This window comes from Mytilus galloprovincialis, chromosome 13, assembly GCF_965363235.1.
Source record: "Mytilus galloprovincialis chromosome 13, xbMytGall1.hap1.1, whole genome shotgun sequence".
In the NCBI taxonomy this organism is placed as follows: Eukaryota; Metazoa; Mollusca; class Bivalvia; order Mytilida; family Mytilidae; genus Mytilus; species Mytilus galloprovincialis.
Window position 1 is genome coordinate 64,147,290 of NC_134850.1, and position 12,430 is coordinate 64,159,719.

At 30.7% G+C, this 12,430-nt stretch overlaps 1 protein-coding gene across 7 annotated transcripts in view; it reads left to right on the forward strand.

Moving 5' to 3' along the window:
- The window catches only part of LOC143056543 (agrin-like), a 146,173-nt gene that overhangs the window by 63,915 nt on the left and 69,828 nt on the right, over window positions 1–12,430 (forward strand). For all 7 annotated transcript variants that reach the window (XM_076229626.1, XM_076229628.1, XM_076229625.1 and 4 more), the window contains exons 3-4: window positions 6,094–6,318; window positions 6,844–7,014. In XM_076229626.1, coding sequence (XP_076085741.1) covers window positions 6,094–6,318; window positions 6,844–7,014 — 396 coding nt within the window. The remainder of the gene's footprint in view (window positions 1–6,093; window positions 6,319–6,843; window positions 7,015–12,430) is intronic.

A 12,430-nucleotide genomic window follows, 5' to 3' on the forward strand; every position in this document is an offset into this window, starting at 1 on the left:
TTTATTGCAATCTTAATCCTCCTAGTTTAAGTACAGAGTATTCCATGAATAAATGGAAAGTATAGATAAACAAACGTACTTTTGTAACTATTGGAAAGAGATGGAATGATATCCCAGGGCAAATATTCATGAATATTTTAAAAAGCAATATCCGTGCTAATACCCAGAATTTATTTTCAGTATGGCATTTCAATTTTATAGAAATTTGTCCTGTCATTCAATATGGTTTTAAGAATTAGTTTTGACAATTTCGAATATAATAAAAGGTTTTAGATGTATAATGCATGTGTTCTTTTTTTTTTACCTGCTAGTAAATCCATACAGATTTCCTGATGTTGTTATATAGAATCTCTTTGTCTTCTTTGTGGTATAATCTCTTCAATCTAGAATGCCAAGGACAGTTGTCAGAATATATTATGGTATAGCACAGAAAACCAACAATGAGCTCATGATATGTACTCAAAGTATTGGTGCCAAGATTCCTAACATGATAAAAAGTTTAATTGTCTCAAATAGTCTGGTTCATAGAAACCACAATGAAATAGAATTCAGTATTTAGTTGTTCTTTTGATTAGAATAGAGTTATATAATTTGCAAGTCGTAGTATAAATTGTTATGATTTAAAAGCATTTGTCATGTAAACATCAATTGTACAGCAATCTAACAATCAGGAACTTGACCACTTACAGACCTATACATTGAGTTAAGCTATTTCAATAGATATTTTATAGTATGTCTTTCTATGTTGTGATTTTACACTATTGTTCTAGGTAAGGGTGAATGTTGGTACCTATTAAAATGTTTAAACCTGCTGCATTTCGCTGTTTGTACCTGTCCTAAGCCAGAAACCTGATGTTCAATGGTTGTCATTTGTTGATGTGGTTAATAACTTTTTCTAGTTTCTGTTTTTTATATAGATTAGACCTGAGTGGTTTTCCAGTTTGAATGGTTTTACACTAGATATTTTTTGGGGCCCTTTATAGCTTGCTGTTTGGCTTTCACAAATTATGACTTTGATGGAGAGTTGTCTCATTGGCACTCATACCACATCTTCTTATATCTATATATTTTTTATAGTTTGTTTTTAGGTTGTGCTAACTAATACCATTATCCAAGGAGGGAGTGTTGAGTGCCAGTGCAAATATGTTCAACCCTGCCACATTTTGTATGTGTATGTCTCATTAGTCAGGCAGTGGTTGTTGTTTTTGCTGTATATAATATCAGTTTTTCATTCTTTGTTTTGTAAATCAAACTATAACCTGTCACTGTGAAGCCTTCAAGAATGAGGAAAGCACAGTAAGCTTTAACATTTAAGGCTTTGAAAGGACAAATATAAAACAATTCAAAACAGAATACCCTGAAGTCGATATCTATTTATGGACAAAACAAAAACAAAAATCGCATTTGATATATATAGCAACAAATGACAACCACTGAATTACATATGCTCCTGATTTTGTTTGATTCTTGGCTGCATTCCAGTTGTTCAGTTGAAAAGCCAATATAACTACAAGGCCTGAAATTATTTAAATATTTTTTAGCTTTGATGTCCTTCAGTGAAACAATTGTAAAATAATTGGCAATTAAGTAACAATGTTAATTATCATAGGCACTTAATAAACTGATTAAACAAACATTGAAGTATTCTAAATATGTGTTTGTGGTTTGGCTATCAAGTTTTATAGCATTTTTTTAAAAAAGATAAAGCCAATTGATAGTTCACATGGATCAAACAGTGATAGGATTTATTATGAAAAACTGTCCTATTGAGCTGGTTGGAATATAGCTAAAATTGACAAGATAATGTTTATATGATCTGATTTTTGTTTGCTTATGAAGATTTTTTCAATTATATTGATTTATCCTTGACGTTTATTAAGTTGAAGAAAAACTATAAAACTTGAATTTAGATTATTATTAAATGAAAATGTCATCACGTATTGTAATACATGTAGTTTATAATCAGTGCATTATCATTAATGTTGATCTATCAATACTATAATGCTTTCACATCAATTAAATGGGGTATAACATTTCTAAATCAATCAATTGTAAAATCATGAAAGTTAAAATGAGTTTGGTTCCCTTTGAGACGTTTAAAAAATCTTATTGTAGATCTGATTTCAGAAAGGTGTGTTTAGTGCATTTTTATTTTATTTTTCAATTTCAATGCAGTCAGATTCTTTGATCATCATTGTATTTCTGGGAATTAAACTTTTGAATAATCTATGAAATCATGATGGGTGAACTTTTTGATGTTGCTTCGTAAATCACATGCAGTAAAGAAAAAAATCATAAAGAAAAACATTTCACAGAGTAATTTGCATTGTATGAAATATAATTTATTTTTCTTTGAAATCATACTATTTAAAATCACATGACTTTTGCAAAAATTACAGTCAATGAAATAATGCCATTAAAATCCAGTTTTCCTGAAATGAAATTGATCTATAAAAATTACAGTTATTGGCCATCATTTAATTCTTTTTAAAAATAACAAATGGAAATTGTTAGTCAATACATTGAAATACCAGCATGTCCAATATCAAAGATTGAGAGATTTTATTTACATTTATAAATGTTTTTGTACCCATTAGAGATATTATCCCCATTGTCATTTAAGTTTACTCAACTGCTATTGGCATGTTCTGAGCTTGAATATAACTTTAAAGTGCTCACTTTTATCTTTCAAACAATTTTTCGAGTCTGATCGAGCGCTCACTTTTGAAATTCAATGTTTTTTTTATTTTGATTTACAATAAGTGTTGAACATTTTTAAGAATTATTGGTGATCGATATAATATTGGTCTCAATCAAAATTTTCCTACTTAAAAATGGTTACCTAAAATAAAATTACACAAAACTCGTGCCAAAATTGCTTAAAATTCAAGTTTCTTGAACAGTGTTATTTAATTAGAAAAAAGTAAATTTTAAGATTTGTGAATAAATACCACTCAAATTTCCCTATACCTTTTGAAAGCAACTATTTTGTCAGTTTCTTCTTGGAAAGTATAACTGCATCTAAAATAAATCTGAGATATGTATACAAATTAGAATTATGATATTAATGCAATTTTCTTATACATAATGGTGTTTCTTAGACAGTAGACACAATTTAATTGTAGTCTTTGTCAGGAGGCTTTATTTACATTATATATATGGAAATCATGGATTCCTCTGGAAAGTAAATTATCTTAATTTGTTAAACAAATGGCTTTCTGGAAATGGTAATTCATTGCTGATCTCTGTGCTTTGGGTTTCGGTAGATGGAATTTTCTTATTTTGAAATATACTGGAACATAAATATGCCGCCAACCTATGATTTATTTCTTTATGGAAATAGTAATAAGTTACATTTACGCTTAATATCTTGAATATCTGCACAGCTTGTCTCTGGAAGAATTTGACCTCTACAAAGGGTATTGACCCTTCTATTGTTTACTACAACTTGTTTTGGTCACAATTTTTCTAAGAATGTTTTGAGCACGTTTTAATTTGGTTGGCTAGGATCTCAACCATCATGAAGCCCATTGCACGTCCTCACCCTGACCATCTTACAACAACCTCAAAATCTTTTTGGTAATTTTTGAGGTCATAGCAGAAATGTAGTCCTAGTGTGATAGGGGTATAGAAATGATCAAATTTGACATATTTAGAGCCTTTTATTATGTTTATTTGCCTATCGGTTCTAAGAATAATGGAGTACTCAAATCATAAAAGTCTTTTTAAAAGTAGATATATGATTTTGAATAAATGGGATTGAAAAAAATGTGCAGTCTTCATATTGTATGGTACCTTAAATGACTTGCACAAAAATTCTATAAAGTAGAAAATGAAGACATTAATTGTCTTTGAATTACCTCATAAAGGATTACATATTTGAATTTATATAACCAATAACATTATTTTCAAAGGTTAATTCTGTCAGAGCTGTATTATATGTCTCTGATTTTGTTTAGGAACCTAATTTACCAAAGCTATCAAAGTAGAAGATGTTCTTGTATGGTTACATAATCTGTTACTGTTTCTCACAGCATAATGTTTAGGATGATAAAAAGTAGACATAAATTGGACATAAATTGGTGGCTGTTTAGTCCTCTTAACTGTAAATTTATAGCTATTTAAAAACATTTTATTATTCTAAGAGTTTAAACCTCAGACAAAATTGTTGTGTGTACACAGTAAATTTGTTGTCTGTGTTTTGAGTGTTATATTTTATTCATATTTTCATATCTACAATTTCAATGCTTTTCCCTCCATACTTTTGGGGACCATGAAAGATTATAAAGAGACTAGATTATTTAATTTTTCATTTAATTTTTGATCTTATTCAAAAACCAAAACTAACTTTTTTACTTTTGTGTGATCTCTGTCTACATGATATCTAGCATGATCATTCAACAACAGCATTTGTTGCAGCAGTTATATTTAATTCTAATGCAATATAGTTTGTTACGTTCCTTTTGATTGGATAAAATCACCAATTCTTCATTTTGATTGGATAACATCACCAATTTCTTCATTTTGATTGGATAACATCACCAATTTCTTCTGTTTGATTGGATAACATCACCAATTTCATGGCATCAATTCATACTTGATGCTACGAAAATGTATACATATGCCATCTTAGATGATGTATGAAAGACTTTAAATGTTTGTTTGGAGGTTGTTTTCTGTCAGTTTCATTATAGAAAGGAGATAAAAATACAGTGTATTGGTGGTTTGATGGTTGTAAATTTTCAGTTTATTGGCTCCACTAACATGTCACAAAAAAAACTTAGAATTTGCGACCATCAAATTACCAATTGAAGTGATCAGAGCTTAAAATACAATACACTGTTATCTTCTAAATAATTTGGATGAAGAATTGAATATGTTAGAATGAACAAGAAGTTATTATTGAATGTTCTCCAACATATATAAAAAACATGCAAATGGTAGTATTATAAGCAAGGTACATTTATTGTATTATGTAATACAATTGACGGGCTTTATAGTAAGCAGACTAAATACTAAGCTTACAATCATTTTTGACATATATCAGACTATATATTTACAGTGCAAAATTCTCTTATTTTTTAAGTGACTCATATAGATATAATGGCACTGCATCATTAAACATTTGAATAATTAAAATGCCATATTTAGACCAGAATACTATCTGTATTAAATGAGACCGTAGATTTAATAACCAACAGTAAACAGAGAATCTTATAAGTCGATGAGTAGGAAATCTAATCCATCATATAAACATCTCAAAACGTCAATAATATGTCAGGGAAGGTCTTTCGTTGGTCTATCACGATTTAAAAAAAAATTACTACTAAATTTTAGCGTAATATTTGTAAGTCATGTAAAGGATAGAATTTCTTCCCTTGCAAGATGTTAATTCTATATGAGCTTATATTTCTGAGGTTTACTTAACAAATAATTCTTTTGTTAGATAGATAAATATGTCATAAAAATTGGTGTATTATGTAAGTGAGGGTCTTTACCTATGTCCTAAATAATATGTATTCACTCTGAGACTAAATATTCATATTTAACCTTAAATGAAGTCTTTTTTTCCAATTTTTTTGGCAAATGCTATTTTACAAGAGTCAAGTTCAGAAAATGTATATTGATGGTCGAAGCTTCAGTATTAAGTTTAATTTAAAAGTTTACTAAGTCTAGAATGAAAATAAGGAAATATGGTATGATTGCTAAGGATATAACTATTCATCCTAAGACCAAAGATGTAAGAAACTTAACTGAAGACACAGATATAATGGCCTTAAAAGAATAAGCCAAATCCGGTAATATATAGAAAGCTATAAAAGGCCCTAAGATATAGAAATGTGAGACAGCACGACAGAGAAAAATTATAATCATAATTGAGATTTGATATTCCTATTGTAATATTAGATTTCTTTAAGCACAGACTAAAGATTAACCAAATCAAAATATGTGTTAAATTTGTTTTTATACTGTTTCTGATCCAGTGGACATATTAGAAAACAGGAGTGCTGACAGAAAAGTAAATAAACTTTCATAAATGCCAATTACTGGAAGTGTAAAAAAATATATATATGTCAATTTTTATTCTTTTAGCCTCCTGTGGAAACTATTTCTGTGCATTCTATGGGGAATGTTACATAGACAAAGTCAGCAATGGTCCAGCCTGTAGATGTCCTCTCCATCCCTGTCCTAATGACCACACCCCTGTCTGTGGGGATGATGGTATGACGTACAGGACACAATGTCATCTGGAACGGTCAAGTTGTAAAGAACAGCGAAGAATTAAGAACAAGCACCCTGGTGAATGTAAAGGAAAAGGTATGATTAATTGATAGAACTTGATTTTTGAAATCTTTATGGTTCTGTTTTAAAACTCTGTAATAGACTAACTTTGGCATCAATATAAAGTTTTTATTTAGCCTTTGAATTATAAAATTATAACATTTTCAAGTAGCCTTCATTCTTTTTTAGATAAAGTTTATTGTATTTTTGAAACGTTTGTAATATATTGGAAAAAGATACCTATATGGTCCAAATACTCATATGGTCTGGCCTGTTGATTACCAAACGAGTATATGCATATGGTCATGACCATACACGTATGCTCCAAATACTCATATGGTCCGGAGCATTTATATTATTGCGAAAATGCGACAAGGTTACAATCGCAATAATTTAAACCCGCATTTCGAATTTTCATATGAACTAAAGAGGATTATTTCTCAATATCGCAAAAATTTAAATCGCATTTTAGTCTGAAATAATCAATGCACGCAATGATTTCCGAATTTACAGTATTATATCTTTGAATTTATTGAAGTTTTTAATACCATATTTGTTTAGAACCAGTTCATGGAGGATGGAGTTCATGGGGAGACTGGTCCCCTTGTTCTGTATCTTGTGGAGCAGGGAAGAAGAGAAGGTTTAGAGACTGTAAGAATCCAGCACCATCACCTAGTGGACGTTACTGTGGAGACTCATGGATGCAGGAAGATAACTGCTTTATTGAATGTGGTAAGTTCTATATTACACATCCTTTATTGAATGTAAGTTTAATATAAAGCTTCCCTTATTGAATTCTGTGAGGTCAATATTTAGCATAAGACACTTTTCCTTTGTTGCATATTTTTATTAAAATTCTGAGTGCCTTGTGCCTTGTATGAGTAAGCAATGTGGTCTCTAGAAACATGCATTTGTTTGCACCTGTCCTAAGTCAGGAACCTGATGTTCAGTTGATGTGGTTGATAAGTGTTTCTTTATTATAAATATTTTGATATGAGCGTCACTGATGAGTCTTATGTAGACGAAACACGCGTCTGGCGTACTAAATTATAATCCTGGTACCTTTGATAACTATTCTAGTTATTTATATAGATTATACCTTTGTTTTTCACATTTGAATAGTTTACACTAAACAATTTTTGGGACCTGTATAGCTTGCTGTTCAGTTTGAGCCAAGGCTCCGTGTTGAAGACTTTACAAGTTGTGACTTAGATGGAGAGTTGTTTCATTGGGACTTGTAAACACATCTACTTATATAGATCTATGTAGTCTATTCTAGCACACTAATCTACTGTGGTAGCACCATAATGCAATGCCAGCATCACTTTAGCCATTTTTCTGAGAGTTTTATCATTAGCAAATAAAACCATTAAATTTGGATGTTATATTATCTGCTATTGCTACTGTATTGTTATATGCTCTTTAACAAAGTACCTCTAATGATAGCCTTACATTAAAGTATCGCTAAAAGTCTGTATTTTGGGCTGTTATTTGGACTTTTGGAGTTGTTTGTCTTAAGTGTTCTGGAGATTTAATAAGTTTGATGGAAAGGGTATCCATAGCCATCAATCATACCACTCCATTATTTATTATTTATATCTATATGACATAAACTATCCAATTTACAATGTCTCACAATGTTATTATAGAAAGTACAATATAATAAAGTCTAAATCAGTATTTGGGGAATATGTTACTGTTCAAGCAAGACCTGATAAGGATATTACATATAATCTGTTGTCCATAGAGAGAGAATTCTAGGATTTATCAAACATAAGGGTACTATTGGACATTTATAAATGGAGTATCTTTTGTATGGTTTATGATAATGGTTCCTATGAGACTAATTACTATGAAGTACTGTTACATCATACAGTTTGTCTACAGTGCTGATGGTGGTTTATATCATAAATGTCAGAAAATATTGACTGTGTGTTTATATAGTTTTCTACAGCACTGCTGGTGGTTTATATCATAAATGTCTAAAATGTCAGCAAAAATTGACTGGTGTGTTTATATAGCTTACAGATTGCATTATTTATAATCTGCCATCTAGTATTGACTATCATGTATAGGTTTATTAATTGCTTATATACATTGAAATCATCTATACTGGAGAGCCTCTTAGGGAATGAAAGATATTTTTTTAGATATACACAATTTACAAAAAAATAATATCTAAAGAAATTGATTGGGAGATATGAACAATTTTAGGAGTATATAACTAATAATTTTGGAATGAAATAAGTATCTTGAGGGTAATATAACTAAAGAGAGGCAGAAAAAATATGTTTTCAGATTAGTAAAAACTTTTGTACTTTAAGCGTAAATTGTTATTTTTTTTTAAATAAAATATTAAACAAGCAATATAAATCTAAAGAATTTAATGTTATCAGCTTCAGCAACATACTTCTTAATGTAATTAATAACTGACTGATATTTATTCAAAATCAATACATATTATAGTTTAGCATCATACTAAGGGAGACAATTCAATAAGTTTTATTTATTGATATTGAAGGTTTACAGAGTTATGTCCCGTTATTATAAAGTTATTTATCTATATTGATGGTTTACAGAGTTATGTCCCATTATTATAAAGTTATTTCTCTTTATTGAAGGTTTACAGAGTAACAGAGCTATGTCCCATTATCATAAGGTTATTTAATCTGATATTTCATTTTTCTTGTTAATAGAACAGTTAAGCTGAATTATTTATGAAGTTTGATGCAAGCCTAATGTTTGAATTAAAAATTTATGATAGTATATCTTATTACTTTGTCAAAAGAATTTTAAAATAGTGGTTAAAATGAAAGATGATTCCATTAGTTTTCCCAGAAGAGGTGTCATATAGATTCACACAAGCATGAAGATTCTAGGAGGATGTGTTATAAATATGGTACATTCTCTAGTGATAGCTTGAGTACTAGATTACTCCATTCTGTCATCTAAGGGAGACCACTGAGCCCTCAGATCTGATGCAGGGGTGATGGTTATGATCTATATGATAGTATTAAGTATTTTGAGTCTACAGTTTGAAAATAAGTAACATGATATCAAATGCTGATATTTGTATGATACTGTTTTTAGGAAAATTACCAATAGAAAATGTATCAAAATTATGTAATAAATCATAGTTTTGTAGAAGCACTGACTAAGTGACTTTAATTAATATCCATGGGGACTGATAATCCATCAGCACTAGTAATACAGGTGAAACAATTTACTCATCTGAGGAAAACTATTGTTTATAACGTAATAATAGCATGGTATATGTTTGATAAGATGCAACATTAGTTTTCCATGGTTAAAAAAATATAAATCCATTTTGAATGTTATTGATAAAGAGCAATGACCTGAGGGAATCGCATGAACTCCTTCAGGAGTAAGCAAGGCTGATGTGCATTAACGTCTCCCGCAAAAATGAAAATTCACACTCAGGACAAAAATGGCAGAATTAAGGAATTAGATTAAGAACCCAATTAGAAAATTTTAAGATCATATACATGACTGATTGTATATATATAGATTGATTTGTTGTTTGTGTTTATGCCACTTTCAGCTCTATATATTGATTGATTTGTTGGTTGGTGTTCCATGCTACTACCAGCTCTATATATTGTTATGATATTGTAATTATTGTATTTATTTATGTTGGCCTGATTTGTGTTATGTGGCCTGATAGTTGTTTACAGAAAAATCTTAGAACTGTGCAGTTTAGAAATCACTGGAACAATTACAGAATGATTGGAACTTTCCAGAATGATCCTAATAAAAGATGCGTTATATAAACTTCTACCTTTTACTAGAAACTTCCGTTGTAACTTTCTAGGATGTTCCATTATAGAGTGTTCTAGAACTTTCCTTGACAATTATATATATACAGACACTAGAGTTGGAGACACACTCTTGGATTTGGACTTAGACATCGATAGACATTAATATTCATAGCATTTGGATTGACATTTTTATTCTGCAAACAACATCATACTGCATTGTGACCTTAGAAGTGAACGTAATATTCAGATTGGATTCCGAAAGATTTCCGGATACAGATAAAGATAAAAGATTGGACTCATATTTTGACAGTTAAGTTGACAGTAATATTTGTGTAATACTTCTTGTAAACTTTTGTATAATAAATATTGTTAAATTTTATTATTGATTTGTGTCTTTTGTTGGCTACAATTTAAAGGCGATTTCATTCCGTAACAATATTGATTGATTTGTTGGTTTGTGTTCCTTGCCACTTTCAGCTCTATATATTGATTGATTTGTTGTTTGTTCTATGCTACTTTCAGCTCTATATATTGATTGGTTGGTTGTTGGTGTTCCTTGTCACTTTTAGCTCTATATATTGATTGGTTTGTTGTTGGTGTTCCATGCCACTACCAGTTCTATATATTGATTGGTTGGTTGTTTGTGTTCTATGCCACTTTTAGCTCTTTATATTGATTGATTTGTTGTTGGTGTTCTATGCCACTTTCAGCTCTATATATTGATTGGTTAGTTGTTTGTGTTCTATGCCACTTTCAGCTCTATGAATTGATTAGTTAGTTGTTTGTGTTCAATGCCACTTTCAGCTCTATAAATTGATTGGTTAGTTGTTTGTGTTCTATGCCACTTTCAGCTCTATAAATTGATTGGTTAGTTGTTTGTGTTCTATGCCACTTTCAGCTCTATAAATTGATTGGTTAGTTGTTTGTGTTCTATGCCACTTTCAGCTCTTTATATTGATTGGTTTGTTGTTGGTGTTCCATGCCACTTTCAGCTCTATATATTGATTGGTTGGTTGTTTGTGTTCTATGCCACTTTCAGCTCTATACATTGATTGATTTGTTGGTTGGTGTTCCTTGCCACTTTTAGCTCTACATATTGATTGATTTGTTGTTAATGTTCCATGCTACTACCAGCTCTAAATATTGATTGGTTAGTTGTTTGTGTTCCATGCTACTACTAGCTCTATATATTGATTGGTAAGTTGTTTGTGTTCTATGCCACTTTCAGCTCTATATATTGATTGGTTAGTTGTTTGTGTTCTATACCACTTTCAGCTCTATAAATTGATTGGTTAGTTGTTGGTGTTCCATGCCACTTTCAGTTCTATATATTGATTGGTTAGTTATTTGTGTTCTATGCCACTTTCAGCTCTATATATTGATTGGTAAGTTGTTGGTGTTCTAGGCCACTTTCAGCTCTATATATTGATTGGTTAGTTGTTTGTGTTCTATGCCACTTTCAGCTCTATATATTGATTGGTTGGTTGTTTGTGTTCTATGCCACTTTTAGCTCTATATATTGATTGGTTAGTTGTTTGTGTTCTATGCCACTTTCAGCTGTATATATTGATTGGTTAGTTGTGTGTGTTCTATGCCACTTTTAGCTCTATATATTGATTGATTTGTTGTTTGTGTTCCATGCTACTACCAGCTCTATATATTGATTGGTAAGTTCTTGGTGTTCCATGCCACTTTCAGCTCTATATATTGATTGGTTAGTTGTTTGTGTTCTATGCCATTTTCAGTTCTATGTATTGATTGGTTGGTTGTTTGTGTTCTATGCCACTTTCAGGTCTATATATTGATTGATTTGTTGGTTGGTGTTCCTTGCCACTTTTAGCTCTATATATTGATTGATTTGTTGTTGGTGTTCCATGCTACTACCAGCTCTATATATTGATTCGTTGGTTGTTGGTGTTCCATGCTACTACCAGCTCTATATATTGATTGGTTGGTTGTTGGTGTTCCATGCTACTACCAGCTCTATATATTGATTGGTTGGTTGTTGGTGTTCCATGCTACTACCAGCTCTATATATTGATTGGTTGGTTGTTAGTGTTCCATGCTACTACTAGCTCTATATATTGATTGGTAAGTTGTTTGTGTTCTATGCCACTTTCAGCTCTATATATTGATTGATTTGTTGTTGGTGTTCCATGCTACTGCCAGCTCTATATATTGATTGGTTGGTTGTTTGTGTTCCATGCTACTACCAGCTCTATATATTGATTTGTAAGTTGTTGGTGTTCCATGCCACTTTCAGCTCTATATATTGATTGGTTAGTTGTTTGTGTTCTATGCCACTTTCAGCTCTATACATTGATTGATTTGTTGGTTGGTGTTCCTTGCCACTTTTAGCTCTACATATT